This window comes from Sitodiplosis mosellana, unplaced genomic scaffold, assembly GCF_009176505.1.
Source record: "Sitodiplosis mosellana isolate CC-2019 unplaced genomic scaffold, AAFC_SMos_1.0 Smas_scaffold_23, whole genome shotgun sequence".
NCBI classification, from domain to species: domain Eukaryota; kingdom Metazoa; phylum Arthropoda; class Insecta; order Diptera; family Cecidomyiidae; genus Sitodiplosis; species Sitodiplosis mosellana.
Genome location: NW_022595265.1, coordinates 85,231 through 100,173, shown reverse-complemented (window position 1 = coordinate 100,173; position 14,943 = coordinate 85,231). Strand labels below are relative to the sequence as shown.

The following is a 14,943-nucleotide window of genomic DNA, read 5'->3' as shown; positions in this document are numbered from 1 at the left end:
CAACAAAGTATCAGTTGGTGTGTGAACTCACTGTGTGTGTATTGACCGTTTGTGGTGCAAACAGCTTTTGTACGCAAATGCTTCAAAAACAAAAACTGATATCTCTCGCTAGAGCAAATGTTCCGTCCCAAATGCATTAAATACGAGTTAATAGGGTATATGAACTACAGAAGCAATGCTTTCTTTCGTTTTTTTTTATAGACAAGTAATAATGAAAGGTAAGTTTTCAACACAAACCATGAATTGATCCATGAATTCATTCAATACATGAAAGTGAAAAAAAATCGTCGAAAAAATATGTTTAAAAATTGGATTTTATTGTGATTAGTTTCAACCCAAACTGCTTTTAGGCAGTTAATAGTATTTTTCATTGTTATCCAAAATGCAGCTGTGATTCTTAAAAAATCTGCATATTTCCCTACAATCAATTTATCATAGTTCGAAGCATTCGAGGTTTGTGAACTGCAGTTATGAATCATAATTTACGATCAATAATTTTAAATCATTCAAACAAAAATTTTGAACAAAACTCATTTCTGTATCAAAACGGTTGCTGGTTCAAACAATATTCGTATTCAATGCGTTCTTGTTCACAAATAAAATGAAAATCCCGATTACAAGTCGCATCATTCCAATAATAAGCATTGCCATCGCCAGCCCATTTGTGAATAATATGAATGCAATTTTCGTATACACCGCCCAATAGAAGATTATCCGGTCGTCCTGCAGCCCAATTAAAATACGTTACCAATTCGCCATTTCCCATCCAATAATAAGTTTTATCATCATTTAATTTTGTAGCTGATGTCCAAAATTCTTTATCTCCATGGCCTGTGCAAAAGAAAAACCGTGGCGTTCAATTAGAACGAAAATCAAGTCCAACATTCCTCGTTGTTCAAACAAGTGTTACCTTCGTCTTGAATTTGCTTTACGATTCGATCATTTTCCTCTTGAGATGAAATACTAACCAATTGCATGCCAAGATAGCGACAATGTTGAAATGCTTTGAACCAATTTGTCTATAATACAATTTTTCTGCTTTTAGAAAGAAATTTTTTAGCAATTTTTTTAAGAAAATGGTGGGCCAAATACTTGCAGAAAATTACTTGTGAGTTCGAAGTTTTTCTTTCTTACCGCATTGATTGTCATCAGATAATACTTTTTGGTGACCTTTTGTTTTGGTTCGTACACTTGACCGAAACTGGGCACTACAATGACAAATTTTCGAAAATTATTCTTTTTGAAAAAACGTTTTTGAATATTTTCAAGTTTTTTTTTTAAATGCGCATTTGGTTTGAAAACTTCGAATTGCCAATGGGAGTAATCATCATGTGCACATACCGACTACGAGTAGAAAAAGGGTAAAAATTACACTTAATTTCATTTTGAATTGAAATACAACAACTTGTTTCTATCAAAATTCGCTTCTTCAATTGAAATGAACCAAAATTCGAATGAAAGAAGTTTGAGGACGGACTGAATAAGGAGGGGCAAAAATACGAGCTAGTGTGAAAGTGTGATAATAACTTTTATCTCAATTTATGCTTTGGAACAAGGATGCGACTAATAATGATAATTTTCAAGGTCCACCATCCCTTGTAAAAATATTTTTGAGTTGATTATTTTGCACATTTTGGCTGGGTGTCGATTGACTGAAAAGATTATCACGAACAAAAAATTTGACTGTGGACAACTTCAATCATGGTCACTAGACAGTTTTTGTTCACTTTAAATGACCGAAATTAGTCGTCTGGCTGAGGGAATAGTTAAACGTAATTGTTTCCATACACAATTTTTAAAATCCATAAACTTAGCCAGTTGTTTGTCGCTACATTCAACTGAGTGACTGTTTGTCATATCATTTGCACATGGGAATATAACAAAGTTCAACCGAGTTGATATCGCAAAATGAGCTACAATTGGAATTTCCAAACTTGATCTTGGAATAATTGCTAATAACGTCTTTTGTCTTTTACAGCAATGTAATACGGAATGTATAAAAATAATTCTAACGGAAGAGCACGAGATAGGGCGGGTATCAGAAACGGATACAACATGATGCTTCAACAACAGCAAAAGGCGAAGCGACTTCAACTAAGTAGTCATATGAAAAAAGCAAGGCAATTGATCCAGCAACTAATGTGAATTTGGAGATTTTTTCGATAGTAAAAAACGACTCTTGCAGTTTTAAATTGGATTTTATTATTTGATTTTTTTAGGGTTTCTGTAAAGCAAACACTTTCAAAGAATCAATTTTCATATTGTAAGAATTCAAAATGAAACTTTTCAAACAATTTGATAGGAACACTTCTTCAAATATTATTTTCATACCAATTGATTCAAAAAAAGAAACGATGAAAACAGCTAGCAACCAGCAGTATGCAACCAGTTTCCAATCGGATAACAAGAAGTGTCAAATGTCAAACATTCATACGGATTGGTGTTTAGTCATATGAATATCAACAAAACAACATTGAAGCACGCATCGCAGCATTTGTGTTTCACATTATTTTCTATTTTTCCATCATTTTATTTTCCGCCTAGCATTGAGTATGGATTATAATCTAGCAGTAACCAATACTCTTTTTTTGGGGTATTTTTAAATAGATTATTTTTATTATTTCGTTCGTTTTGTTGATAGGTCTGAAGGAAACTTGCCATTGAACACGAAGAGCACACACAAAGATGAGTGATACAAATAGCAAAAGGCAAGCACTGACACATGATGAAAAGCATCAAAATGCAGATCAAAACGGAATCGCTGGTCCATCGAATGAAGAACCAGCAGCGAAAATTTTCAAGCTGAATGTCGATTGTTTCAATGAAATATTCGAGTATTTATCTTTTCAAGCAAAACTATTCCGCAATTGAAAATTCCATTGGTAATAATTACATGTCGGGCATGTACATGACTTCCATTTCCTACAGCGATTCCTTTCGAATCGATGAATTTGAATCGGTGAAGCACATTTCCTTTGATCGCGTAAAATTAAGCAACAAAAAAGCGAACGATTTAATGATTGCTAACATTCTTAAATCGAAACCCAACCATTGGGAAATTTACGTTGGAATCACAAATCCTGGTGGATAATAAACGCGTCATTTTGGAATCGAAAGCCCAATTTAATGTTCTGGAAATAAAACTTTTCTCGCATCTAGAGGGCTCGATTCTTTATGATTTGCTCAATGAATTGCATGTCCATTGTCCATAGTTTCTTCACGCGTTTGTTTATACATTCAACGAGCGAATACATTCTAAACGATTAGCTTCGGTGCAAGGTCTCGATCGTCTATGTAACGAATATGTTCTGGAGAATGCTTGGACAAGAGAACGTGAATTTCCATATGAACAGTTATCACTTGTGACCAATCTGACCGAGTTGGCCATTTTAGGACGACCACGTTATTGGACAAACATGGACATCATTGTGAAATGTCTCACGAAATTTGAATGACTCTACGTTGACCATGGCGGTAATTATAGAATTTCGTTTGTCGATGATATTATGCCGTTTATTCGTCAATCATCAAAGTTAAAAAATTTTAAAATAAAAGATAACCTCAATTGTTGTATTAATCTCAAAAAATTGAATGAAAAACGGAAAAAAATGTTCCCAAACATGTTTGGAGCACATAAAGTGACGATTTACATCACGGAGAGTTCACTCTTAAAGACGAAATGGGGCAACCAACAATGGTGATTTGGACTTCAGTCATGTTCAATTGAAGCTGGACTCATCGTACGAATGGGAATATGAAAGAGGACCGTGAGAAACTGGCAGAAGCATGGAAAGTGAAATTTTGTAGTCCTGAAAATGTGTTGAAAACTAAATATTCAAAACGGGTACACTACCTTTAGTTTAGTCGAAATAAAGTAGATTGAAGCATGTAATTGGATTTCATGTAACAATTCATAATCTCTGAACGGACAAATGATCTAATACTACTCTAACAATCATCATCAATCGTCGTCATCAAATTATCATCAAATAGAAATAAGCCTTATATTGTCAAATTACTCCTTGAATAAAACACATTTTGGATACTTCTTCGTTTTTTTTTTCATCTTCGCTCAGTTCTAGAAATGCCCCCTGTAATTTTGAAGAAAAAAAAACCAAGCTCAATTTTGCTGTGATTAAAATCCGATGTATATTTATCTAAATCGAATCAATGACAAAAATTTGTCATGACATTCCTGTCAAATTTACAACAACAACAATAAGATTTTGTGGGTGCAATGAGAAGCATTGTGCGCAAAAAAGACTGCTGAAATAAATACAGATGAGAAAGATAAAGAGGAAAAAATGAGAAAAAAACACAACCAAAAAATGCCATTTTTTATCGATCGTTGATAAAGAGAGGCGCATTGTAGATCGTTTGTTTTTTTTTGTTTGTTTAATAGTTGATAGTTAAATAGTTCTTATCGTGTTACATATATATTTAATACGTATGCTCTCCAAAATTGGAGAATGCCAACGGCTATGGATAACATTTAAGCTGATAGCACATAGCTAGGAAGTGGTTTATGTTCTTGTGTTTAGTTATTAAATTCGGCAATTTCGAAATTCACGTCTAATTTAGCTTCACGGGCCAATTTGACGATATCAGCCAAATAGACGGCCAAACTGGCAGCTTCGTCCAAATCGTCACGTGGCAAAATTCGCAATTTTGAATCTTTGATCAGCTGTTTGGCCTCTTCGACTTTGGTGCCCAACAATCGGACGACAATTGGTGTTTTGAGATTGAGCTCTTTTGTCGCCTGGATAATACCCTCGGCAATGACATCGCATCGCATAATGCCACCGAAAATGTTTACCAAAATGGAATTCACTTTTGGATCAGCGGTGATAATTTTAAACGCTTCTTTGATGGCCTCGGTTGTTGCACCACCACCAACGTCCAAGAAATTGGCTGGATCACCACCGTGCAACTTGATGATATCCATTGTTGCCATCGCCAAACCAGCACCATTCACCAAACAACCTAGGGAACAATCGATTCGGATTAGGAAAATTGCAAAATTCGAAATTGGAAAAATGAAAAAGAAAATTGAAATGATGTTTCTTTACCAATGGCTCCATCCAAGGCAATGTAGTTCAAATCGAATTTCGTTGCAGCCACTTCTTTCTGGTCTTCCTGACTGTAATCACGAAGTTTAAACAATTCCTTTTGCCGATATTCAGCAGTGTCATCAAATCGCAACTTTGCATCCAAAGCAAAGTCTGGAAAAAAAAGTATGGAGAAAAAAATTAGAATTTTTTTTCGATCTCTCTTTGAATTTTTAGGATTTTTTATGTGATTTTTTTTAAAGCATTTTTACTCAATTTTCTATGTTTTTGCGAAAAATAATATGTATTCCCTTTGTAATGAAAATTCTCTTTGAAAAAAATGTTGGCATTTAAATAAAATCACAATAAAAAGCTGGTATTTGAATTCAGAGTGATTTAAATTAATTAATTGATTTAAATTAATTAATTCTGATAAATAGTTAATTTAAAAACGATGAAAAATTTAATTAAACCTATTTTAGAATACAAAATCCGATGTAAAAGATATTTGAATTTTGCACAGCAATTTTTTGAGGAAAAGAAAAGAAAATAATTTCCGTTAATTGTTCAAAAATGTTATATGATCAAAAAGCCGGAAATCAAATAACTTGTCAGTTGAAAAAAAAATTGTGGTAAAAATCGAATTTCTTCTTATTATATTCTGAAAATTTTGTTTTAACCAATTTTTTTTAATATCGTAAAAAAATTTTTTTGTTTCAATCTGAAGAGTGATTTTTCTTCTTAAGAAAAATTCGATTTGCTCATAAATATTGGTAGACCGCTTCAAAAGTAACTAAAAAATCAATTTCGGGAACAAATTGTTGAGAACCAAATGTGAGAAATAAAATTAATTCATATTTTTTGTATCAGAAATTCTGACTCAGAATAAGAATAAAATAGAAAAAAATTAAAATCAAATTTTGTAAAAAATTGTTGAAATAGATATGAACAAAAAAATTCTAATGAAAATATTCAACTAAAAGAAAACCCCATTCGACACTTACATTTGGATGTATCGAATGCATCTTCGGCGTATGGGTTAATTTCGATCAAGAGTGCATCCTTCTTAACGAAGAGGTCATACATGTTCAAGAGTGTCTTGGAAATGAGTTCGGAAACATTGCCCAAACCGAGTTTTTCGGCCACTTTGACTGCTTGTTCCTTAGTCAAACCTTGAACGATATCAATTGGTTCATAGAGAATGGCATCGGGGTTTTCGGCGGCTACTTCTTCAATGTTGACACCACCTTGTGATGATGCAATAATGACGGGACCCTAATAGTTTCAATAGGGAAATAAATCAAGTGTGAATTGATACATTGAGAAAATTATGAAAAAAATTGAATAATTAACTTGAATTTTAACGAAAAAAAAATTGTAAATTAGAAAATTTCCGAATCATAATCAATTCATCACAGTACAATGTTAGCGATAGAGTGATTTGGTTTGTTTCAGTGGACGATGGTTTCTTTGTTGATTCAATGCACAATAAACATTGCGCATAATCGTCATATTTGTTGCTTCTTTTTGTTTTTAATTTTATGACAACAATTTTTTTCATAATTTTTTTAAAAGGGGAAATAGGTTGGTTACAGACAAACTAGGTGAGTGTAAGGTTTTTTTTTTATAGGTAAACCGTGTGAGGTAATTTACATGGAAAAATTATAACATTGTCAATCCTTAAAAAATATGTGAGTACAACACAACTGAACCTGTTCAAATGGATATGTATATCCCGTTGGATGTGAAACACATATCCATTGCACATATCACAGTGTGATATTATCACACAGCAATATAGATGCATACTCTCACATCACAGAAATCATGTGCATCGCGATCCAAAAAATCAGACACTGAATTTTCATATACATCATGGTGCCGTGATATGCATACAACCATGCGACGAAGCATCGAAACCAAACCAAATCAACCATAAAAAAAGTAAAACTCACATTAAAGGCTCTTTCCATCATGACAGCCATGTAGAATTCTCGTCGTGGGAATTTGCGTTCGGCGACCATGACTTTATTGCAAATGCGTCCGCCGGCGCCGGTTTGTTTGGTAACCAAAGTTTGGTTGATCATTTTACCGGCAATTTGTTCGGCCTCTTCTGGTGAGAAAACCAATCGAACACCGCCTTTGAATCCATTCTTGAATGTACCTTTACCACGACCACCGGCCAAAACTTGTGCTTTCAATACCAAATTTTCGGTTTGCAAATCGGTGGCAATTTTTTTGGCCTCTTGTGTTGATGTTGCAACACCGAACCTAAAAAAAGTGAGAAAAAAAAAATTCAATAAAATTCCCATCAAAATCCAATCTTCACGAGAAATCAATAAATCAAAAATAAATTTTACTTGGGAGTAGGAATGCCAGCTTCATTTAAAAGTGAGTACGAGATGTGCTCTTGAACGTTGAGATTACGTCTTTGTAGTGCAGCCCCCAAAACCTAGAAACGAAAAAATCACATAAGTTTTCGTTTAATGGCAAAGCAATGGCAATCAATGTTTTATTCTATTTATATTTCGCACAACGATATTGACACCAGCTGATCGTGACACACATCTCACTCGCGTTTAACCCAAAAAAAAAATACCGTGAACCGAAATATACACGAACTACAACAACTATAGTAGTGACAGCACAGGCCTTTGAAAAATGGATAAGCGAAGATATGTCATGCTGTTTACGTAACACTTTGCCTATGCATCTTTTGTTTTGACTTTTTTTCTGCTCTCTTGCATATGCATAACACCATGAAAATTGAATAGAATTCACTTTTTCCCCGTTGAAAATTGCATAATTCACGGAACATTTTATTACGACGCAACACTTTGATTAGAACTCTTTTTTTTTGCTTAATTGAATAAAATTAGTGCACTTTGGATCAATAGGGAGTGAGTTTTTTATTCATGACACATGACAACCAACTTCTTCTCTTTTTTTCACTCCGTTCCCATTGACCTTTGCACGAATTCCATAATTTTTCGATGCAATTTACCTTTGGCGTTGAGTTTTTGACTAAACATTCTGCTAAAAGTGCACCGCGGCTCAACATTGACGCCATTTCTCTATTGAATTTCTAAGAAAACTGATTTCGACTTTGCACTGTGAGGCAGGTAATGTGACTTATACTCGCAATATTAATGCCAAGCTGAACGAACGAGAAAAAAAATGTTGGATGTGTCACTCGCTGCTTCTGTCAGAAACGTCAAACCGTTGGCAGTACTAAAACGAAACGTTCAGTTTTGTTGAACGCTTTGGTGTTACGGTCGAATTGGCGGTTGAATCTCTTTTAGTACACAACGATTGGAATTGAAAAGAAGAAAAAGGTTTTTAAGTGAATTTTTATAGGAAAATTTATTTTCATCAATCTAAAGACGATTTTTCAATGAATTTCATGAAAAGTTAATGAAAAAGACTTTTTGAATAAATTTTTTTTGGATTTTTATGCTTAAAACACAACTCCACTACGATGTTGATCAACTCCAGTCCGATGTTGATTCATTTTCAATACACTGTTTAGCACACACACTTACAAGCGGTATATATTACTATTATTGTTGTTGTATTTTGTGTGTAGTTGCTACTAAGCGCAGTTTTTGAGCAATACTTCTTTCACATCGAAAAAAACTTCTTTCACATCGTTGAATTCGAGTCGAATTTCGACACATTTCGAAATTAAAACAAACAAAATAAAGCAAGCGTTGATTCGAGTGACGAAAATATCAAATTTTATTTTCAGATTTGGTTCTTGTCCAAACCATTTTCAACAATGTTTATGAATTTCTCTTTGAAATTAGAATACAGTATTTTATCCATGGTGAAAAATAATGTAAATCCAATAAATTGCATTGTTTGGTCCTATACCTCATTATCCATGCATTTTTTTTTTGAAGAATAAAAAAAATTTCTCCATAACAATTGATAATAGATACGAAAACTATGTGAATTCTCACACAATCCCACACTTCGAAGTGAAAAAAAAGAAATGTTGGAAAAAAAATGTACACCGTTGGGCTCAACAGGGAATTGAACCCTGGACCTCTCGCACCCAAAGCGAGAATCATACCACTAGACCATTGAGCCGGTTATCAATTATTGCTTCAAAAAACTGCCGGTGCGTTCGACTCAAAATATTTGGCCTAATTTCCAAAAAACAAAAGCACACAAAGTGAAAGGCAGGCTAAGCAAGAGTGTTTGATAAACCATTAGCTGATTTGGCACTTTGCTGCCGCATAATATATTCAAGTGTTTGTGAATGTTTTTATGTCAAAGTAAACTTCAACATTTCAAGTAACCTGATGTCGAGCGAAGTCATTGGATAACGATTTTTTCTTTCAAAACTCATATATTTTGTCAGTGCATATATGCACAGTAAAGAAATATATTTGCTTCAAGTTCAGCTTTAAAATGGAACAAATACTTTTTGGAAGAGAAGATCCTATTCTCAATTTTTGACTGAAAAATGCGACAAATGAGACGAATTAAAAGTCATTTCTGACAGTTGAAAAAAGTTTGCTTGATTTTTAGTCCATGTCATCAAAAAAGAGGGCATTTATCAACACTAGCCGACCACATGATCGATTTAAATCACTCTTTTGCTGGTTTTCGTCTTCGAAAAAATGTTCGTAACGAACCGCTTTTAACAGCGTATGAGAAAATCTTCATACATAGAACGAAAGTTGTCTCTCAATGAATGGGCAAATAGACTTTGAAACATCAACGTCGTCTGTTTAGTCATTTCATTGTCAGCATTTGGTTTTTTCTCTAATCGTTTGAATTTTTTTCAAATCGACTTGCCTTGATTGACACAATTTTGTTGTATTTAATATTTTTGTTCAGTTTTGTTGAGAGCCTGATGATGTGAAGGTGTCTTCACGAAAATATTCGCAAATAAAAATCACTTTTCACACCCGAATAAGGAGTTTTCTTTCCATATTTCCAATTTTTTATTGATTGCAATCAAAAACATGTCAAATGAAAATGCAACAATTGAATCATTTTAACATATGCGGACGCTCAGTTGATGTTTGAGTCCTTCAAAGTGACTTTATTCATTTCATACAATGTTTTAAATGAAATAGTTCATGGAGTATGTTGAAGAAGGTCATTAATCTAGCAAACGACTTGATAAGGATCAATTAAAGAGTAATTGAATGACAATTCCACTTTGATTGACTTGAACAATATCTCTGCGGCGTTTTTGATTTTTTTTCGTTCATTTCCTTGGCTCTAACCAACAAAACGTCGTTAACAGAAACTAAAAGCAATTAGTGTTGTCCAAAGGAAACGCCGTAAATATGTTTTTTTTTTCAACCAATACAGTATTGGCAATACTATCTATATACCAATGGATCTATCTGTGCATTTCGTGGTAAAGAATGGTATCAGTCCTAATGAGGGTAATTAGTGCACTTTTGTATCCATCGGACAATACTAAACATATGGTCAGTACTGACGAAACAGGATAAAAACACCGTGATCATTCCAACTTTTCATCATTCTGACTGTGTTCTTTGCAACAGTAACAAGCAATCAGCCGAATCCAGCCGAAAGTCTTTAAAAAAACCAATTTAAAACAGTTTTATTTTCCTTGGTCAACGTTCAACGAAACTATTTACAAAAGTAAGTACGACAAAATTATTGATGGTACTCTGGTTTGATGAGAATAACAACATTTTCTCAACATTTTTTTAAACATATTGAATGTGTCAATTTTTGTGCCCATCCAGATGGCGATCATTAAGTTGCAATCATCCGACGGCGAGTTCTTCGAAACCGATGTAGAAGTTGCCAAGTGCTCCGCCACCATCAAAACCATGTTAGAAGATTGTTGCCTGGACGATGATGGCGAAGAAGCCATTATACCGTTGCCCAGTGTTAGCTCCAGCATTTTGAAATGCTTTTTGCAATGGGCCAACCACCACAAAGACGATCCAATTCCAACCGACGATGATAAAACGAAGGAAAAATGCACCGACGAAATTTCATCGTGGGACGCTGATTTTCTGATGGTCGACCAAAGCACTTTGTTTGAGATCATTGTGGCCGCCAACTACTTGGACACCAAAAGATTGATGGCTGCGGCATGCAAAACGGTTGCAAACATGATCAAGGGAAAATCACCCAAGGAAATCCGTGAGCATTTCGACATTGGGGACGATTTAACGCCGGAAGAACGAGAAAAGGTTCGCCAGGAAGACGAATGGTGTAAAGAGAAGTAAAAAGAAAGTGAAATTCATAGTTAACAATTGTCGATACTTTTATATTTAATAAATATTTGAAAAAGAAAATTAAGTACATTTTTATCGTCATTTTTTTGGTTTGAATGAAACGTGGTAGTCAGAATGGAATCAAAGACAGGGAGAGAGTAGTTCAATATGTAACAAATACTTTTAACAAACTGGAAATTGATTAGGAATTGAGAAAAAAAAGTGCACCGTTGGGCTCAACAGGGAATTGAACCCTGGGCCTCTCGCACCCAAAGCGAGAATCATACCACTAGACCATTGAGCCGGTTATCGATCAATGCTCCAAATACACTGCCAAACGCACCAACTCCGAAAAATGTGCATAATTTTCAAAAAACCAAAGCACACAAAAAGTGAAAGGTGTTCGATGAACGATCAGCTGATTTGGCACTTTGCTGTTGTGTCATTTATGCGAATGCTTTATGTCGAACTGAATTTAACAAAGACAAATACGATAACTAAGCGAGTTATACAAGCTGTAAACCGAACGCAAACGAAGCATGATAATATGGCTATTTGTATTTATATCGCTCAGCCGCCAAAACATGCGCCACACGTCTCCAAACAAATATTTGATTTAACGCAATTTATAGTGAATAAATAATTTGACAAAGTTAAACGCATGTTTAGAGAGCTGATAAATAATAGACTTAGTTGCTGTTGAGACTTTGTTGGGAGTTGCTGCCGCATTCTGGATACTCATCTATTTTGGGAACTCATATTATCACCTTTTGATTGCAAAAATTTGTGCTGGATGGACAGGCGGCGGAAGTCAAGCTACAATCGTTTTGTACATTTCGGAAATTGCCAACGATGAGTAAATATTTGATTTGTTCACAAATTGTGACCTATTTTTCGGGATGGTTTAAGCATAGTTTTTGTTTTGTTTTCTCTCTCTAAAGTAACCTTCATTTACTCAAAATACGAACGCATACAATCCCGCACAAGAGTGTAGTGAGAATTGTTTGCTATGTAGAATTTGTATGGACCGTATACATTTGCTACACAAATGTAGTGCTTTGTCCGAGCACAACATTTACATAGCGAATGTGTGCGGTCCATACAAATTCTACATAGCAAACAATTCTCACTACACTCTTGTGCGGGATTGTATGCGTTCGTATTTTGTGTGTTTATCAAACCAATTGAAATTTATATTATCTACAGATTAAACTTGAATTTTTGGTTAAAATTATAGCATTCGAGAAAGATTGAGCTCAATAATCACACTCTTAATCAATGGTGGTATTTTGAGCGGTTACATTGTGGGTGCTTTAGTTGACTATGAGTATGTTCCGTGTATCTTTATTGCCATTCCACTGATTTATGTGGCTTGTTTCGCATTCATACCAAATACGCCACAGTATTGCCTTCGTCGTGGTCGCATTGAAGTAAGAGTTTTGATCATTTTTATTGGTTTCGAATTTTTATGCTAATGACACCGAAAATGTGGTCGCCATGAAAATAGGAAGCGAAAAAATCGCTAAGGTATTTCAAGGGATTTAAAGGGGATCCCAAGGAAATTGACGCATTCAACGCCGAATTCGAATGACTCAAACCGATTCCTGAAGAGCATAACACAGATCAAAAGTATCAAATCACCGATTTTAGTGAGTGTATAATGACTGTCGCATTGAAACTGTTGGTCAAACTGGAAAGGATTGAAAGGATTGATAATTGGTGCTGCTCTGATGTACTTTGCAATCCTCACCGGATAAGGCACGATTACTTCGTATGCTGTCTACATTCCTGGAATAGCTGGCACAACATTGAATCAATCCCAATCCTCAATAGTCATTGCAGTAATGTTGCTTGTTGGGAATTTGTGTACTACAGCGTTTTCAGAACTATTGGGTCGAAAGACGTTAGTAATCAGCCCATTGCTGGGTTGTACCGTTGGTCATACTGTCTTATTGACCTATTTATATTATGAACAAAAGTGGATACGATTTATCTGCATTTTCATGGGTTCCAGTATTTTGTTTGGCTTAGTACAGAACCATTTTTGGCAAAGATACAAAAGCATGCTCGAGGTATGGTTGTGTGTTCATTATTTCCGCTGGCATCATTTCACTATCTGCTCTTTCATGCCAAGGTATGAACATTTAATTTTTTCATTCTTGATTTTCTGTTCATTCCAACGATACGATCATAATTTACCCTGAATTCGAGAGCCTGGCATTACATTTGGAGCTCTTATATCCAATATAACGGCATTTGCATGTCAAAAACTCTTTCCAATACTGATCGACGAGATTTCACTCGAAGGATGCATGATCATCTTTGCCGTCAACAGCTTCTAAGTTGCGCTGTTTATATTTTTCATTCTGGACGAAACCAGCAGCCTATTTCACCAAATGTTTTCATGAAAAGTTTTCATGAGATTTTCTTCTCAAGTTTTTTCGGTGAAACAAATGTATCTAAATGTAGCAATGAGAAAATCTCAATAGAAACGTAAAAATATCCTCATTTTTTTGACATTATTTTGAGCGAAAATTTTAAATTTTCATTTATTTTTGAGCCAACCATGATGCGATCCCACATTTTTGAGAAAAAATCTCGAAATTTCAAGTTGGCGCTCAAAATAATGTCAAAAAATGAGAATACTTTCACGTTTTTATTGAGATTTTCTCATTGCTACATTTAGATATATTTCACACACGAAAAAAACCTTTGAATCAAACAAAGAAATACGTCTAAAATATGACGTTAGTAGATTTCCATCCAATATTCCCATATAATGACAGGAATCCTACTAAACAACACACATACGCATGTACAGTCATTGGCGCATACACAAACGTCAACTCATCTATGACGTTTGTGTATGCGCCAATGACTGTATGTGCGTATATGTGTTGTTTGGTAGGATTCCTGTCAATACATGGGAATATTGGAAGGAAACCTACTAACGGCATATATTAGACGTATTTCTTTATACAATTCGAAGGTTTTTTTCGTGTGTGTTGTTTGACCAAAAAAACTTGAGAAGAAAATCTCATGAAAACTTTTCATGAATACATTTGGTGAAATAGGCTACAGAGGCAAACCGATTGATACTATAACATCCGATGAAAATGCGAACAACACACGTTATGATAACACGCGTTTATAATTTCATGGAAAGTTTGTGTCAAGACATTCTACAGCGCCGTTCATCGATGATGGAACAATTCATTACCAATTGGTGTGATTATACAACATATCGCAATTCATCGAAACCACGTCCATCCAATTTATACCCGATTTTTCCGACACTCATTGCTGGCATTGCAGAGAGTCTACTCTCTTGATAATAACTAAGGTAGTGAGTCACCATTGGTGTCCAAAGTTCAACAATTTGACCAAATCCTTTTAGATGTTTGTATTATTTGAAAGAGCACCTAATATAATATAATAAAAAGAATCACATTCGTAGTCCCAAACCTTTCCGTACTTCTTGAATAAAAAATGATCAGTATCTGTGTCATCTGGTTTGTTTTTGTCAATTTTCTTGAAATAAATACAATTTAAATCGCAACATACATATTATTTTCATTATTGATGTGAAACAAATGTGTTTAAATATTGAAAATTGATTGGGAATTGAGAAAAAAAAATGTACACCGTTGGGCTCAACAGGGAATTGAACCCTGGGC

At 34.6% G+C, this 14,943-nt stretch overlaps 3 protein-coding genes and 2 non-coding genes across 5 annotated transcripts; 1 reads left to right on the top strand and 4 right to left on the bottom strand.

Annotated features, from left to right (window-relative positions):
• Nucleotides 1–301: 301 nt before the first annotated feature.
• On the bottom strand, nt 302–1,499 carry LOC129568832 (C-type lectin 37Da-like). Its single transcript, XM_055447146.1, has 4 exons — nt 1,342–1,499; nt 1,135–1,208; nt 911–1,019; nt 302–831 (listed from the first exon to the last, which is right to left on the bottom strand). The coding sequence occupies exons 1-4, from the start codon at nt 1,382–1,384 to the stop codon at nt 542–544; spliced, it is 516 nt and encodes a 171-aa protein (XP_055303121.1). The 5' UTR covers nt 1,385–1,499; the 3' UTR covers nt 302–541.
• Nucleotides 1,500–4,124: 2,625 nt separating this feature from the next.
• Nucleotides 4,125–8,211, bottom strand: LOC129568831 (succinate--CoA ligase [ADP-forming] subunit beta, mitochondrial). Its single transcript, XM_055447145.1, has 6 exons — nt 8,053–8,211; nt 7,409–7,500; nt 7,004–7,319; nt 6,053–6,323; nt 5,070–5,222; nt 4,125–4,983 (listed from the first exon to the last, which is right to left on the bottom strand). Exons 1-6 carry the CDS (start codon nt 8,116–8,118, stop codon nt 4,538–4,540), a joined length of 1,344 nt encoding a protein of 447 aa, XP_055303120.1. The 5' UTR covers nt 8,119–8,211; the 3' UTR covers nt 4,125–4,537.
• Nucleotides 8,212–9,068: 857 nt separating this feature from the next.
• Nucleotides 9,069–9,140, bottom strand: Trnap-ugg (transfer RNA proline (anticodon UGG)). The gene has a single exon. It is a non-coding gene; the product is annotated as a tRNA-Pro (tRNA).
• Nucleotides 9,141–10,786: 1,646 nt separating this feature from the next.
• On the top strand, nt 10,787–11,301 carry LOC129568826 (S-phase kinase-associated protein 1-like). Its single transcript, XM_055447137.1, has one exon. It carries the CDS (start codon nt 10,787–10,789, stop codon nt 11,276–11,278), a length of 492 nt encoding a protein of 163 aa, XP_055303112.1. The 3' UTR covers nt 11,279–11,301.
• A 197-nt stretch (nt 11,302–11,498) lies between these two features.
• Trnap-ugg (transfer RNA proline (anticodon UGG)) lies at nt 11,499–11,570 on the bottom strand. The gene has a single exon. It is a non-coding gene; the product is annotated as a tRNA-Pro (tRNA).
• Nucleotides 11,571–14,943: the final 3,373 nt, after the last annotated feature.

Coding starts and splice junctions, on each gene's coding strand:
- LOC129568831 (XM_055447145.1), bottom strand. CDS start 8,118: ATGGCGTCAATGTTGAGCCGCGGTGCACTTTTAGCAGAATGTTTAGTC. Junction 7,501..8,052: donor TCAAAAACTCAACGCCAAAG/GTAAATTGCATC, acceptor TTTCGTTTCTAG/GTTTTGGGGGCTGCACTACA. Junction 5,223..6,052: donor TGCATTCGATACATCCAAAT/GTAAGTGTCGAA, acceptor TTTTTTTTCCAG/ACTTTGCTTTGGATGCAAAG.
- LOC129568826 (XM_055447137.1), top strand. CDS start 10,787: ATGGCGATCATTAAGTTGCAATCATCCGACGGCGAGTTCTTCGAAACC.
- LOC129568832 (XM_055447146.1), bottom strand. CDS start 1,384: ATGAAATTAAGTGTAATTTTTACCCTTTTTCTACTCGTAGTCG. Junction 1,209..1,341: donor CCTTTTTCTACTCGTAGTCG/GTATGTGCACAT, acceptor TTGTCATTGTAG/TGCCCAGTTTCGGTCAAGTG. Junction 832..910: donor AAAGCAAATTCAAGACGAAG/GTAACACTTGTT, acceptor TCTTTTGCACAG/GCCATGGAGATAAAGAATTT.